At 40.6% G+C, this 17,456-nt stretch overlaps 1 protein-coding gene across 1 annotated transcript; it reads right to left on the reverse strand.

Annotated features, from left to right (window-relative positions):
- Nucleotides 1-215: 215 nt before the first annotated feature.
- LOC148019714 (uncharacterized) lies at nucleotides 216-4,549 on the reverse strand. The gene is made up of 6 exons (XM_087699860.1): nucleotides 4,182-4,549; nucleotides 3,766-3,941; nucleotides 3,154-3,594; nucleotides 2,511-2,798; nucleotides 2,286-2,414; nucleotides 216-1,997 (listed from the first exon to the last, which is right to left on the reverse strand). The coding sequence occupies exons 2-6, from the start codon at nucleotides 3,922-3,924 to the stop codon at nucleotides 471-473; spliced, it is 2,544 nt and encodes an 847-aa protein (XP_087555986.1). The 5' UTR covers nucleotides 3,925-3,941; nucleotides 4,182-4,549; the 3' UTR covers nucleotides 216-470.
- Nucleotides 4,550-17,456: the final 12,907 nt, after the last annotated feature.

The following is a 17,456-nucleotide window of genomic DNA, read 5'->3' on the forward strand; positions in this document are numbered from 1 at the left end:
TTAGAGGACGCTAGTGTTTAGGTGTGCGCATGATCTTCATTTAATAACCTTCAACCTTGAGATTCATCAAGATTTAGATGCTCGATAACCTTATGTGAGAGAGCTTGCCCAAAGACTTGCAAAATCCATAACAAGCTAAACATTCGAAGATCATCGGCCCATCATGCTTGAGACAATTCCCAATGGAGTGTGATAATGCGCTCAATGAATCAATATAAACAAAAAGTGCATGATCGGTGTCTTGCAATATATTAGCGTAGGAGTAAGGAACCAATTGGGACTTATAAGGTGCTGAGGGGCTGCTAATTGTGACGTACAAGGTGTTAAATATTTATGGGTGGAGGGGAGATTAAAGGAGCCAATATGAACGTGGTATATTGCACATGACTCATGAGGCTCTCGATTGGTATGAGTGGAGATCGAGGACCATGGATGGGAAGATAAGAAATAAGGTTGACTTACTAAGGTAGCTATACAAATTCCATCTCCACCAGAGGATTGGAGGTGGCAGAAGAAGAGAAACCTCTGCTGCTCTTGGCTGCGACATGGGAAGAGATAAGGCGCTGATGATTATGATCTGAGTTAGCGATGCGAGACTTAATGAGATTGTTATTGGCATGGTTGCTGCTGGCGATGTATGCTGGCGGGACGGTAGCTGCAGTAATATTGTGAATGCTGGAGATGGAGTTTCTTCTCTTCGGGGGAGGGGAGACGCCATTCATAACACTAGCATTGCTCAGATGATTATTGGCCTTCGGGCTGGTCAAATGCAACGACGGCGACTTGGCGGCGGGCGTTGACTGTCCACCTGGGCTGAGGCTCCTCGTGGCGGCGCTTGATTGGCTGCCGCCCGGGGCCGCCGCCGCCGCCGCCCTCGCCTTGGCCTTGGCGGAATGCGTGGATTGCATGTAGCTTGGCAGTTGCACTACTGTCACATTGGCACTGTCGCCATAATTATGCGCTGCCCTAGCATGATCAATGTCGTTGATGACAAGCCCAGGCTCCGAGTGGTGCGACTGCTGCTCAATCAGCGATTGCCTGTTGCTTAACGTCGCCATCGCCTTCCAGTGATTAAAACTGGCTTTCCCTGGAGTGCCGTGATTATAATTAGCGCCCTTATTAGGAGGAGTGCTCGGTGGTGTCGCTGCAGTAGCTGCACTCGTGATCATCAAATCGTTCTGCTTCACAGCTGCTTCATCATTGATGCTGTCATTATGATCATAGTTACGACCTAATCCTGCCTTGCGCTGATCTCCATGATGATCATTGACCGCGTCATTAGCAGCTAGCTGCGACATCCCTCGGCTTCTGAGGCTCGTCTGATCTTGGCCAGAGCTAATAATACATGGCAGCTGCTTCTTGATGATATTATTGCAGCCTGTCGCCTGCCTATGAGACGTGGGAGATCTCTGCACGCAGTTAGCGGCAGGCTTATTAATCCTAGGATTAGTATTAGCTGCTGGGGAAGAGGGATTAACGACCGGATTAGTGGCATCATTAGAGAAGTTGGATGTTGATCGGATGGGAGAAGCATTTTTGTGCGAATGGAGGTGGATGGCCGATGCAGGCTGATCATTTAATTGCGAGAGCAAGGAATCGATGTTGTTGAGCATGATCTCAGGAATGGACAAGGTCCGCTTCTTGATGTAGACTGTGTGGTCGGCCTGATGATCCTTAATGAACATATTCTTATCCACGTGATATTGCTGATGATGGTAGGGAGAGAATTTTGATTCATCAGTTATGTCATGATGGTGATGATGATGATCGGCGGGCTTAATGTGATTGTTAATATTGATGGTGTTGGCCGTTGCGTCCATCACATTCATGACACTCACGTGCTCCCTGGCAAGCCCTGGATTAAAAGAGCCTCTCTGCCATGGCTTTGCAGCCATCCATCGCTCCAGCCAGCTCCATCCCCATTGATTATCCTTGTCGCCATTGCTGTCGCAATCTATCACAAAGGGCGTGCTCCCCTTTGGCACACATCTTCTCAGCTGCATTCATTCATCACCACACATACAGCAGATCAGATGTAGTCTACTTCTGATTGTAATTGTAAGTCATAGCATAAGATATATGCTGTTACCAACATCATTACAGATAACCTATTTAATCACCACACGAGTTGCAAATTAAATTATAGCTCAGCAGACCTATTGCCAAAAAGCAATAGCTTATCATCAACACCAATTGCAACATCAGACATATATCATCTACACACTGGTTAAGGGTGCCCCTAGTAGATGTTATACACTTTATTCAACATCAACTTGTCCACTTGCCTGTTCAGAAAATGCATACGCAAGCGCCCTCTCACGTCTCATCGCAGCCACTTGCCTGTACTGTATCTTTGCTTGCAGCTGCTCAGTGGTTGCTGGGCTGCAGTCCCATTCATGTTGTGGGTCGATTACCTTGGGCATTGCAAAAAATGATGTTAACATACTCAACCAATATGTTTCCTACATAGCCAACCCTGAATCCATGAACTAATTGCATAGGGCCCTTACCATTGATGGCTTTGCAGGACTTGTTGCTGTTGCTGCAGCAGCTGCTTGCTGCTGTTGTTGATCATGCTGTTGCTGTAGCTGTCTGTTGACCCGAGCGGTGTGAAGCCGTCGCTGCACCGCCTGGCCTTGCTCAGAAATGCGAACCTGATGGGCACGGATGCGTGCCTGGACCCGCACCAGCGCGTGAACGCACCTCAATGTGGCAGCGGCCTGCTTCCGTACCCTCCGCCCGCGGGCCAATGCTTGCAGCCTCACCAGCCCTTTCAGCGCACGGAATGCACGCCTGGCCTGTAGAGAGAGCTAAATATACTTAGACCTGCAGCTGCCTTAGAATTTAGTATTGCGACCCAGTTAAGTAGGTCCATTCAAATTTTTTAGGAAGGGTGAGCATTTTCATACTTCTTGATGACTCTGGTCATGATGAGTGTCAAAACTTGAGCATATCTTGACATTAGCATACTTCAACACAATTCTGAAGCTTAATCACTTTCTGAATTCAGTCAGTCAAATCAACCAGTGATGGAAGGAGTCACATAAAGAAACAGTGATCATATCAATCAGAATCAAACAGCGATGCATTGACAAAAGCTACAGTTACACCTCATAATTTGATGCATATTGAAAGCATTGACCAAAAGTTTACCAGGTAACCTCGAAAAGCTGTCTGTATCCTTGTTGCTGCCCAGTCTAGCCTGTCGGGATCTAGAAACACTATTGATTTGTCCAACGTCTTGTCAACAGTTAGGTTTTCTTCTCTTCTAATAACTCCCGCACCGTTGATTTCCTCATCTCTTGTAACTGCTGTATTCTTCAAGCTATCACTCTTTAATTTAGCTAAAGGCAGCTTTTCATCTATGATGATGCAACTTATATCAGTGTAACAGTCAGCTACAGCTGCTCCTCTGGACTTAGTATAAAGATCACTGCATCCTAGGTTTACTTCATCTGGCAGCTCTTCATTAAAAGCCACATATTGCTGCTGCTCCCTTTCTGCTGCACCAGACTGCATCACCAGCACCATATCTGACGATCGATTGATGGAGGCCGACTTCCCAAAACTCCTCCACCTTCTCTTCTCCTTTTTCTGTGTTATTGGTCATGATTAAAGATAAGCACTTGATGTTAGCTGTTGCAGTCATGATTTGAGAAAGGAAACTGATGTCAAATGCAAGAGCAAAATCAGAACCACAGTTCATTATTTTCATACATGTACTCAATTCATCTACAACGAATCAATGATCTGAGTTTCTCTCACCACTTCTAATGGCTTATAATCCCCATCATCCATGCCAGGGTAATTACATGTCAATCTTGCATTGCCATGATTCAAAGAGCCTGACTTCTCCTTCTGAGAGGATTTCAATCCTCTCACACTGTCGAGAAACGCTTTGATCAGTTTGCTGGACTTCCCCATGTTCAACTCGTAGAGCTCTGCATAACCAGCAATAAAGCATCGTGTGATCATGTCATTCATGGGTTATAACGGTTTCAGCTAATAGAGACAACACTAATGATAAGACGCAATGGAGGATTGAGGAGACATCTGAGTTAAAGTCACAATGACATATACAAGAGAGCTGACTGTCTATTAGACCATGCGGCTAATTAAAATATTGAGAGTGAGAAGAATATGTTGGCATTTTTGGGCAGGTATAAGTGAGATAACTGTACCTCTGTAGGGTGTCTTTGCCAGCTAGTGAGACCCTATGGTATCCATCGTTACACGTGAGATGCATACAAGGGATGCATCTGCGGCTATGGCGAGATCAGTAGAGGCATGTGGATAAAAGAAGGCACTTGAATGGAAGGTGAGAAGAGCAAATCTAGAGAGGGGGCAGCCAGGGGAGGGAATGATTCACCATAAGGAACAAGACGGGGGGGGGGGGGGGGGGACCTCTTCTCATGATCAGGGCATCATCTATGAGATGATGTCCATTGTCTCTGTCTGGCAAGCGGGAGCGCACACATACACGCACAGACTGGTTCTCTTTCTTTCTCTCTCTCTCTCTCTCTCTCTCTCTCTCTCTCTCTCTCTCTCTCGTGCGTGACTCGTGAGTGAGAGACTTATGAGAGAGAGTGTATGTCTCTGTTGTATGTTGCCTGGTGTTAGCTCAGCTGGAAAGTGCACAGAGAGAGAGAGAGCGCGGGGGGGCGGGGCAGGCGAGACAGGGCAGGCGATCGACCTTTGTCTCGCAAGTCAACATTTAATGTTATCAAATTTCCAGTCTGGACAGAAAAGCGGCTGATTTTGATGTCAACCCCAGTGTCGACAAATTGGTGAGACGCACGCCACCCCCCAATTATCACAACCACACAGAGAGCGCTGCGCCACGACGGAGTCACGGAGTGCCGCGCATGCCACATGCTGCGCTGTGCTGCCTCAGGCCGGCGCGCGACAAAATTGACCATACGTTTTGTCATCGTTTTACTGTACGTAACAGTACTGTTAAACAGCCCTCGAAGGAGGGGGGGGGGGCCGGGGGGGGAGGAGGGAGGGTGAGTGGAGTTTCACCATAGTAGTTTTCCCCTTATCAATACGACATTAAAAGCGGCTGTTCAGAGACTGCAGCTACTGCCCTTGATGGAGTGCTCATGAGCCCGGACTGTCTCATCCCCGCGGGCTCGGCCACACAGGATTAGTGATCCATAGTAGATCCCATGTTGCGCCATGATCCTACCTCCTCCTCTCTTCATTTTTCCTTTGCGGCATCGAGAGTCAATGGTCGAACGTTCCCAAAGTCAAAAGTAAACTTTCAATATAGTTACCATGGCACCGCTAAGGACCCATCTTCGTCCCAAAGACATCAACTTTGGGCTGCGATAGCACCACGGGAGAGAATTTTACACCAAGGTGTTGTAATCACAAGGACCTGCCAAGGTAAGGACACATGTAGGTGTACAAAGGACTAGCAAAGGTGAAGGGAATATAAATAGAATTGCATTAAAACTTTGAAATAGCCAAGATAAAACTTTCGATCCCATCACATTCCTGCCACACGTTAATGCATTCGAGCTGTGAACTGGGCACTGTGGCTAGGTTAGAACTTTAAACCCATGAGATTCCTCCACAAATACCATTGACAAACATACTGGTCCATTTTGTGTACATAAGCACTTTCAAGACGAAAACATTACATTTCATGAAGAATAAATATAATGAGATTAAGTACAACCATTTCATAGCCAATGTTAAGTTTCTTTATCGAAGTTAAGAAATAGTTAGGGAATAAATTAAGAGCGATTTTTAACATTACTGCTACTTTTTGGGTGAAGCGCTCAATTTTTCATCTTAGATACTTTAAAAATAGCACTTGTGTACAGAAAAATGTGTATTCTAAGCCAAAATTTCATCCTCAAATTCATAATATAAGAATGTTAAGGGAAGATTGTGTCCCATTTTCCAAACTCTCGGTCTTTGATCAACAAAAGGTTCACCTATTACAATCAATAACTCATAAGAGTCTCTTAGTTTTCACCACGCTAACAATTTATGTTTAAAGGTCCTTTAAAATTTGCTCCATTACACAATCTTTCTAATATTTAGTTTAATTACAAGGGCAATTGATTTGCTACGTGAGTTATATCAAACTAAACTAGTTAGCATACCTATTGCTTTGCTTAGGTCCAATCCTAATTATGATCCTATTGTAGAGTGAATGGATTTACGAGGGATCCTTTCATTTTTTATGTCATCTAGATTGATATGAATTTATACATATACAAGTAGTGGGTGTATACATATGAATGTCCTCAAGTAATACTAAGTTTTTTGTGTATGTCATATATGCATGTATCTATATCTCACGTGTATAATGTATGCTTTTGGAGATTGATGACCGCTTGCAAGTTATCTACATTAGCGTGTACATGTGCAAAATGTATACATGTCCATAGGTATATAACTGGAAGATGTTTATAATTGGGTATGTGTATGCATGTATGTGTTTCTCATATGTGTGCATTACAAAAAAATTTAAATTATGCAATAAGGGTCACAAGAACAATTTGGTTATGTGATGTAACTATTTGATTAACTAGATGTATAATAAGGAGTTCCAAAGCTTACGAATTACAATATTCATATCCATTGAGGTGCATAAGCATTTGTCATTGCTAGAGAAAGATTTTGTAAGATGGATGACCTTCATGATATATTGATTTGCATCTCATCTAAACTATATATTAAGGAAAAGGCCTCATCATGCAGCAACATGACAAGGAGGGAGAGTGGATGTAGAGCACCCTATTGTGCATTAACTAAAGAGGAGAGAACACACATGCACACACACATACATAGAGTGTTTATATTAAAACATGAATATATTTTAATATGAAATCTACTTAAAGTGTTTTAGTAATATTAACGTTAGTATTGTAATAAATGTTCAATGTGACACCTTTTTCAACATTTATGCTAAAACATTCCATAATAGTATTCAAACATTTTATAGTAACTATTTGATACCTAACCTTGTTTTAGACATTAATATTTCATTATGTATATAGATGTTTAACTTTATTTAGCTTTCATGAGCTTTACTATTAAATTTTTTAATTACACCTTATATAAATAATATTTAAAATGTTATATAATGAGCATTAACTTTTTTACATTAAAAATTTGTAATAAAATCTAAAAATAAAAAATGATTTTATCAAACTTAATAATGAACCTTAATATTGAAAAGTACATGACTGATATGCAAAGATTAATCAATGAACATGTACTCTACAACATATTGAAGGTAACATTTTTTGGACATATACATATGAAACAATTCAGGTAACTTAAAAGTAAATAATATATATCTTAAAAGTAAATAATATATATAAGTTACAAGGCAACTAGTTCAGAGATTATAAAATGTTTGTATTACAAAAGAATATTGTGTTGATGAGGCTGAGATGAGGCTTTGCTCATTAGTATTTGAAGGTACATCCCATTGCTATTTAAAAGGCCCACCTCATTTTGAACACTTTTAGGAAAGTCTTGGGTGAGCTTACCAAGGAATGCCTTGGACATTTGTTTTTAGTAGCCCTCAATTTAGCTTTCTATTTATTTAGTAGCCCTTAGATTAGCTCTTTTTGAGGAGCTTATCCACCCAATTCAGTTGTTCTCATTACTATTTCATACACATTTGTTGTGATAGATATAAAGATGATTCCTTATTGTTTGATATTGCCTTCTCACCTTCAACAAAATGCTCAGAGAAAACCATGGTGAATCAACATGCTAACAATTCAAAAACTTCAAGAGTGATGTATCTTTTTGATTTTTTGATTTGTGGAAAGCTTATTCTCTTAGAAACTATTTTGGGCACACCCCCCTAATTTCATTCAAAGAGCACAATGGTAGATCCTTGTGCATGCTATCATGATGTGTGTTTATAAGATGGAATAGACCATCTTTTTCCAATGCTTTAGACCTAGTATCCATTATTCGACATGATTCTCTAGGTCAATGTGGTCATCTGGAGGGTCAGCTTATGACTGTATTGAAGTGTAATGTTTGTAACTTAATAGACACCCTAATATTTGCAAGGATCTTCTGGGATCCTCTCTATTCACAACTACACTAGAGATCATTCTTTAGATTTCTACAAAAAGTTGCTCACTAGGAGTTTCATATGACTTGCCTAGTAACAAAAGCTTTGGTATAATGTTGCTAATTGAGTATAATTTATGTTTTGCATTAAATGGAGAGAGATTTGGCACTACCATTACATACTTGTAGTGTTCCATCCACTTGTTGGTTTATTGGTTGAGGAAGATAGATAACTTATGTTGTTAAGTGCTTTTGCAAAATCGAAAAAACCACTAAGGTAGCATGGGGTAGGTTACTCTCAGGACCTTGTTTGCACATATGGTTATAGTTTTCCTAGTTTGATAACCGAATAAAACTTGAGCTCTTCATAGGTTACATTTGGAATTGGGGGTGCATCTATAGAGCATGTAAGATACCATGTGAGTTTCAAGAAAGAAAGGGTATTTTACTTAGTAAAATTTATAGAATTATATTTACATAAGGCATCTTTTAATAACAATTTTAAAAAAATCTATAAGTTTACTAAAGTAAAAGGGGTCTTTTTATGGCCTTATAGCATGTAAAGAAAGGGTATTTCTCTTAATACCCTTTGATCCTACATTATATAGATAATTTCTTATAGGTGCACCCTTGGAGGCTTGGACCTAATTTTTTCTTTGATTTGATAATTCATGTAACTTTGTTGGCTAAGACTTTATGCCAATATAGATTAACATAAGCTGGTAGATCAAGCAAGCAAGCAATAATAAGAAGAGGTGAGCTTTTTTGAATCTAGCATATGCACAATAATGGAACAAGGACCATAAGCAATTCACTACAGTTGTATTTCTAATCGCTGCACTAGGGACTTCATACACCCCTACTTCTTAAACACATTCATACCACAAGAGATGAAGCACATAATCTACCTTTTTGTATGCAATGCATGACATGAGGCCCACTAAGGCTATACTCACCAAAACTTAGTGCCACTCTTGTCATGCATACACACTCTGGTTAATCTTCCACTCAATAGGAATCTTAGGGAGAGAAAGGAGGTTAGGTAAGCCAAGGGACATAAAGGACTACAGTAACTTGAGTTTTTGGACAATTTATAACCTCTTGAGTGTTTGTGAGTGGGGCATGGAGCAAAGTTTCATCTTTGCACTGATGAGTAAGGTCTTGAGTATAAAGGATGTAAAATCAATTAATGAACCCTATGTGTATACTTATGCAAGGAGCATCAAGTATGAAATTGACAAAATATATCGCAATGCATGTATCTTTTCTTTGTGAACATTGTGTGTCCAATATGCACAGCATGATTTCAAATTGCATTTTTCTTCCAAGAATGATGTGTTTGGGCACATGGTACATCATTGGTAAAACATGTTTACATATAAATGTAGAAGGGTAAAAAAGGAGTGTGCCTCGAGTTGGCACTAGTATAAGGAAATGGGTTTTGTTTCCAATTATTTGAAAGTTGTGAGGATGCAGTACAAGGGAACGGGGCAATAGAGATGGCAATTTGCAATGAAAAATAGCGGCATCCCTATTTGCCTCACAAATAGCGATGTCGGTATGAGAAACAAAGGGCAAAAAACCCAAGTGTGAAATTTTTCGCAAATATTTTCGCGAGAGAGAGTGAGAGAGATCGTTATCTTGAGAGGGAGAGGGAGAGGATGAGGGAAAGAGAGAGAAGGAGAGCTCCTCATCACCGCCACTATATGTGAATAAGAGGGAGATGTGCACAAGGGAGGAAGAAGGGACATCACGAAGAGGAGACAGGAAATAATTCATCCTCGAGCCTTTCAGGTAGGTACATTGCCTCTTCTTCTTTTTTGTGTACTTTTTTTACTTTTTTCTTTGTAATGAGATGCATTGAAAGAGATAGAGAGAAAGAGAGGAAAGGAGAGAGGGAGAAGAAGGAAGGAAGAGAAAGAGAGACTGAGAGAGAGAAAAGGTAACAAAGAAAGAGAGGAAGAGAGAAACAAGATATGAAGGGAGAGGAAGAGAGAAAGGGGGGAAGGGTAACAAAGAGAGAGAGGAAGAGAGAAATGAGATATAAAGGGAGGGAGAGAGAAGAATGAGTAAGAGAAACAATGAGCGGGGAGAAAAACAATGAGAGAGGCAACAAAGAAAGAGAAAGAGAGGGAGAAATAGAGGGGGGAGAGAAAGAGGGATGGAGAGTGAAGGAAGAGGTAGAAAAAAGGGTGAGGTAAAGAAAGGAAATAGTGTGAAAAGAAAAGAGAGAGAGAGGGAAAGAAAAATGGACGAAAAGAGGGAGAAAAATAGAGATACAGAGATCAACAAATAGAGAAGGAGAGATAGGGAGAGAGAAATACAGAAACAATGAGAGAATTGGAGAGAATGGAATGATAGAAAAATAAAGGGGGAGGGGGAAGAGAGACACAAAGAGAGATGGTGGGGAGAGAGGGTCTTTCAATGTCGTTGTTTTATAGTTTTTATTTTCAATCTTTGATTTTGATTGTAACGAGATGTGTTGAGTGAGAGTGGAGAGGAAAAGAGAGAAATAAATAGAGAGAAGAAGGGAGGGAAAGGAAAAGAGAGAAGAAGTGAGAGTGGGGAGGGAATATGGGGGAGAGAAAGAAACAATGAGAGAGAGAGGGGGGAGGAGAGAAACAAAGAAGGATGAAGGGATGCAAATAAAAAAAGGGAAAGAGAGAGAGAAAGAGGGGTAGGGAGAGAAATAGAGAGGGGGACAGATAAAGACAGAGACATGGAGAGAAAAGAAATGGACAAAGAGAGATACAGGGAGGCAAACAAATAAGGGGTTAGGGAGAGAAAGAGGAGTAGAGATTAAAATGAAGGAAGATTATCAATGAGAAGACAAAAAACATATTGTTTGCCGTAATATAGACCAAATGGAGAACGATGATCATGAGGCATATCTTAATCAATATGTTCCATGTCCTTACACTCACAATGCAAGTTGGGAATTGGCCGAAAGTGTCGATTGTCCATAGAACGCGTATGATGCTTTGACAAGTTTCAATCAGAGATCATTGACCAAGTAGTCTCAGACATTGAGTGAATGGTAAGAAAAGTGTATACCAATCATGCTTTACATTCACAAAGTAATTGAATATCATATACAAAATATTAGACGCGTCCGTGAAATTTGTACAAAGAGGTGATGCTTCATCCTAAGGAATGCACATATTGTGGCCTGTTAGAAGAGTTTGTCGGCGTGTGATGGATGGAGTGCCTGAGCTGATACACCAATTGGAGGGAACGCCGCAAACTACATCCTCAATACCAGAGGAGACATTGTGCCTTTTGGACCTTTCTCCAATCTTGGAGCCTAAGATGGAGGCAATGATCGATGCATTAATTCCCATGAATGCTGAGTCATCTGATCCATTGAGAGAGGAAGCGTCCATACCATTATATGATGGGTGTCGAGTATCTCACCTAAAGATGCTACTTGCACTCCTAAGTTTGCAGGCAAACTACAAGTGGAGCGATGTAAGTGTGACCAAGTTGTTTAGGTACATTCTATGCTCGGTTGATTTTTTTGACTCTATTATAAAAAATACTTCTTGTGCTCTTCAAGGCTGCTTCTATTTTTTTTTCAAGTTGCTAAAGTATCATATATTACCACTTGAAAACACAATGCGTGAGTCCGGTGTGATGATGCATGATTGGTGTTACAAAAGCCTGGCATGACTACAACAACATCCATGCATGTGTCAATGATTGTGTGCTATTTCAAGGAGACTACAAGACTATGGAGACATGTCTGAAGTTAGTGCAGTGCTCATGGGTATCGATAAGACTTGCAAATGGGAAAACCATATCTCATAAGGTTCTTAGATACTTTTCACTTGTACCGTGTATACGTCACATATTTTATACGTCAAGCATGTCTAGCTTGACAATATGGCATACGCTTAATAGATCCACAAATGGCGTCCAATTAATATCAGCAGATTCACATGCATGGAGCCACATTGACTCCACCTTTTCAAGCTTTGCATGAGAGCCAAGGAATCTTTGGCTCGGTCTTGCTATGGATGACGTGAATCCATTTGGTCTCTGCTCAACTTCTTATAGTGTGTGGCATGTAGTCCTTGTTAACTACAACATCCCGCCATGGCTTTTTATAAGAAAGGACACTTAATCCTTAGCTTGCTCATTCATAGGTGCTACCAAGTCAAGAACATGAATATCTATCTCCGTCCATTAGTTGATGAGCTCAAGATTTTTCGGGAAGAGGGGGTCGTTGCTGCGGAAGACATGAGAAAATATGATGGTCAATGGTCTACTAATATATGAGCCATTCTCATGTGGACCATGCATGAATTTTTGGGATTCGAGGAGTGCTCGGGTAAGTGGGCTTTCATTCTTATTGGTGATATTTAAGATAGCTCATTCAAGTTTGTGTTGACTAGATAGGGGTGTTGTGACAGGTCTGGTTACATTAAGTTATCATGCATGTCCTTTGTGTGGGCCACCGTTAGACTCCTGAAGGTCACAAACCATGAAGAAGATGGTATATCAAGGGCACGCCACTATCTTACTAGAGGATCATGAACTGAGGGAAGGTTTTATTGGAAAACCTCCAACACGAATGAATGTCCAAAGTGGATACAAGTTGAAAATGGTCCACGAGGAGTCACATCTAAGTGGAATGCATTGGTTCTTAGTTTTCTACAAGTTATCCTATTGGACCCACTTACAGATCAACCATTTGTTGGATCCCATGCATATTTTCAAGAATGTGAGCAACTTATTATATGACCATATCACACGAAAGAGGGACATTGTAGGGGTACGAATAGATTTGAAGGAGGTAGACAAGATGGAGGCGCTTTGGCCATAGTCCAACAACTAAGGGTCACTTCCAACTACCTCATGCTTCTTGGGTATTTTCCACTAAAGAAGAGCGCATTGTGAAGAAAATTATTAGGTCTATGCACACCCCAATGGGTATGATACGTTTCCTTAGGTTTGCGCTTTCTAAAGACGACCATCCTATCAAGGCTGAAACCCCATGATTGGCATAAGATATACCAGATTTGTCCTAAAATTGCAAGTAGTCTCAATATTTCACTATTTAGTGTCTGATCAATGTTTGTAATGCTTCTCCATTTTTGACATTTTGTACTACCAATCACAATTGCAAAGTGCCTCATTCCAGGAATACATGAGGCTATTTATAGGTTGTCGAATTTAGTGTAATGGAACTCATAGAATGAGATCAAGACATCCCCTATTGAATCCATAGGGGCGGGGAGTAGTGGAGACGGTCTATCTCTTTGAGAAGTATCTACCCATGAGCATGCTCACAATACAAACTCACCTCCTAGTACATCTCGTAGATGAAGTAGTGATTGCGGGACCCATCCATAGAGGATCGATGTTCTTCTTAGAGTGCTTCATGAAAACCCTAAAGGGCTTTATGCAACAATGAGCTTGGCCAGAATGTAGCATGGCTAAAGGTTGGCCAGTGTCGGAGGAATCAGTACATATTTTAGAGTGGCTACCAACGGTGAATTTAGACAACAGTATGCTATGGTAACTTAAGGACGATGATAGACTAACCGGAGATGTGGTGGTTGAAAATGGAGTAGAAAAAAGGATGGATACTATCATGGAGGAGAAAGTAAATCGTTTTTGTATGTTACATCATGCATCCATGAAGTTGCTCGCTAGATACGAGTAGACCAAAAAAGACCGAGAAGAAGTGCAATCAGAATTTTGGCATAGTACACACCATTGATTGATTTGAGGGCATGGAGGAGGTGCTATGGTTTGTGTCTATGCAGTGGTTACATGGACCTTTGATTGCAACTTCACACGAAGGGATAGAGGTCTCTATCGAGGAGTGGGAATTCTTGAGGGGATGTAGTCCGAAGGTGACCACATGCTTTTGGAGAGCTTTGGGTACACGAGTAAGGCAAATAGGGGTGTTGTCACTCATTTTTTCAAGATCTGTATGTTCTCTACCCTTTCGAGCTTGATTAGAGGCTACCTTAGAGCCTTAATAGGCACCCCATTAGTGCCCCCTACATTCCCCATTCCCACAATAGCAGGTCATGGCATGTTTTGACTCTAGGCAGCCAGAGTGATGCTACCAAACTGTGTTTATTTGCTAGCAATTTCTAGCCAGCCCATCCTTTGGCTCTCCATGCTTCTTGGTAGCTCAAAAATGATCATTACTACATTTGGATGCTTAGTTCTCATGCTAAGCATTGATCTGGTCATTGGAGGTGATTGCCATTAATTTGGTGGTTGGAAATTTTAGACAGAAGGCTAGAAAACAGGGTGGGACATACTCTCAGTGTTTAAATACTTATGGATTATGCTTATGCGGTGGCTACTCAATGCCTATTGATGCCAAATGGTTGGGGATGTATGCCTCTTGTTTTGACATGCTTATTGATGCATATTGATGCTAAATGGTTGGGGATGTATGCCTCTTTTTTGGACATGCTTTTGGGACATTTTGAGTCCAATCTTTTGCTCAGTTTGTAGAGAAATCGGTGGCTGTAATTGATAGGTTGAAATCTGAAATTTTACGAGCATCTCATGTCTTGACTTTGACAATGGTCATTGGCCATGTCTACTTGATACCAAAACAATGTGGGATGTTATGTCCATGGTTAGAGACCATTTTGGGTTGGTTTTAGCAAAGATTGTACTCAATTTAGTTGTCATTTTGGCCACTACAAATAACAAGGACTGAATGTAAACTTGATAGTGTATTTTGCTTTATTTATTGGTCCCAGACTTGATTTTGGGTGTTTCAAATGATGTCTTGATGTCTATCTTGGATGCCACATACCTAGAAATGGTTTTGGAGATGTCTTGTGCTTGATCTAGAGGTTAAAATCTTGCTCTTAGCTATAAGAAATTTGCAAACAACAATGTCATATCTGCAAGTGGCTTTTGACATAGCTATATGTTTTCAGTGAAGCTTCTAGGCAAGCTTTTGGTATTGATATAAAGTGATATGCTTGTGCAGTGATTGAATACATGACATGCCTCATTTATGAGCTGAAAATATATCATTTTCTGCAAACATTTTCTACTATATATAGTGAATAGTAGAGACCTTTTGCAGGCAGATTGGTACCTACACTTGTCTAATGCTATTTTGGGGATGTCTACATGCATGCTACCTATCTGAAATATCATGGTCATGCTGAAATATGATCAGTAACTAGAACTGAAGGTCTGAAAGTACACTGCAAGTTAGTTTTCTACATCCCTTCTTGGTCACTTGTTTGACAAATTAGGCTTGTTCTCTTGCCATTTTGAGCTGCAAACATGGCTAGTAGCAGTGATAGTAGCAACTTACTACACATCAAGAAGCTTGAAGGGGCACATAACTTTGTGATTTGGCAAAAGCAGTGCTACAATGTCTTGGTGCAAAAGAAACAAGTGAAGCCTATCAAGATGAAGGGAATATGACTGGCTGACATAACACAAGACAACTGGGATGATATTGATAAGCTTGCTCATTAAACCATTGAAGTTTTAGTTTCCAATGCTTTGTTGTTTAGCATAAAGGGATTGGACTCTGCCTATGCTATGTGGATGAGACTTGAAGAGTTGTATGCTCATAAGAGTGCTACAAGTAAAGTTTATTGGTTGAAGAAGTTAATGGATCTTTGCATTGAAAGAGGGTACTGCCATGTTGCACGCCTTAATGAGTTTAATTTCATTTTTAGCTAGCTGGTTGCCTTGAAGTTCAATATTGATGATGAGTTCAATGCTACTTTCTTGTTATGTACTCTACCTAAAAGCTAGGATACTTTCAGGTTAACCATGAGCAACTCAAATGCTATGCTAATGTACTTTGATGTAGAAATTTATTTGCTTATGGAAGAGATGAATTGGTAGAACAATGCATTTAGCAAGTCTTCCAGTGCTTTGCATATTAGAGGCAGGTCTCAGTAAAAGGATAAATCTAAAAATAAAGGGCGGAGTAAATCTTGTGGGAAAGATGTAGAGTGCCATCATTGTGGCAAGAAGGGTCACTTCAAGTGTGAATGCTACAAATGGAAGAAAGACAAAGGAAAGGGTAAGAAGACAGATGATAGCAAGGATGAGAAGAAGGACAGTCAACCAACAAAGAAGAGCAGTGTCAAGGTAGAAGAAGTGAATGTAGTCAGTCATGAGAGTGACAGTGGTAATGATGTACTTTTTGTCTCTTCTTGCCTCAGTCCACATTCCTTGTAGCAGATACAGATGATTACATGCATAAATCTTGGACTCAGGTGTCTCATTTTATGTTACTCCTCACCACGAGTGGTTTTCTGATTACGATGGTGGGGGAAGACATGGTGTTGTCCACTTGGGGGACAACTATGCATATGATATTATAGGCATTGGCAATGTGCACCTACAATTTCAATATGGTTTAGTCTTTACTCTTCAGAATGTCAGGCATGTGCCCTAGCTCAAGAAGAGCTTGATTAGCACAAGGCAGCGAGATGATGATGATCTTTATACGACCTTTGGTGATGGGAAATGAAAGATTTATAAGAGATCTAGGGTTATTGCAAGAAGGTCAAAGAGTGTTACTTTGTGTCCGTTACATGTATCTAGTGTGCGTGACCATGTTGTTACCATAATCCAGCAGCCAAGTGTTTCTTTGTGGCATGGCTAGTTGGGACACATGAGTCAAACTGGAATGAAAATGCTTTCTCGTTTGGGTTATTTGCCTTGTTTGTGATAAATATTGATTTTGACCATTGTCATCATTGTGTCTATGGTAAGCATACTCATACTTCACATTAACATTCTCTTTCATTAAAATCTTCTCCTTTAAAGTTGGTACATTCAAATGTATGCTAGATGCCATGGTTCTCTCTAAGGGGAAATAAGTACTTTATCACCTTTGTGGATAATGCTACATGCAAATTTTGGGTGTATCCTATCCATCGTAAGGACAAGGCTTTGGATAAGTTCAAGAATTTTGTGACATTGGTTGAGAATATGACTGGTAAGACATTGAAATGTATTCACTTTGACAATGGTGGGGAATACATTTCCAATGCCTTTCAGGAAATTTGTGATAGTAAAGGGATAAAGAGGAAGCTCATTACCCCTCACAATCCACCCCAAAACAGAGTTGTAGAGTGTGTGAATCGGACAATTCAGGATAAGATCCATACTATGTTGTCTCATGCTACATTACCCCATGGCTTATGGGCAAAGGTTGTTATGACAGTAGTTCACTTGATTAATTGGTCACTCGAGTAGGTCTTTGGGGGGGGAGAGTCCTTGAGGAAGAGTGGTTGGGAAAGCCACCTTCATATGCTCACGTGAGAGTGTTTGGCTGCAAGGCTTTTGTACATGTCCGTAAGGAGGAACACAACAAACTTGAGCCAAAGTCTTGTAAAGGCATTTTCCTAGGATATGGTATGAGGGTGAAATGGGGTACAAGT

Source organism: Lygodium microphyllum, chromosome 19, assembly GCF_053477565.2.
Source record: "Lygodium microphyllum isolate KBCC chromosome 19, Lygodium_microphyllum_v1.1.10, whole genome shotgun sequence".
In the NCBI taxonomy this organism is placed as follows: Eukaryota; Viridiplantae; Streptophyta; class Polypodiopsida; order Schizaeales; family Lygodiaceae; genus Lygodium; species Lygodium microphyllum.

Bases quoted from the DNA above. Each gene is read 5' to 3' on its own strand.
- LOC148019714 (XM_087699860.1), bottom strand. From the start codon at position 3,924: ATGGGGAAGTCCAGCAAACTGATCAAAGCGTTTCTCGACAGTGTGAGA. The intron at 3,595-3,765 runs GTGAGAGAAACT...CCAATAACACAG, and splicing joins ATTATAAGCCATTAGAAGTG to AAAAAGGAGAAGAGAAGGTG. The intron at 2,799-3,153 runs GTAAACTTTTGG...CTCTCTCTACAG, and splicing joins CAGCTTTTCGAGGTTACCTG to GCCAGGCGTGCATTCCGTGC.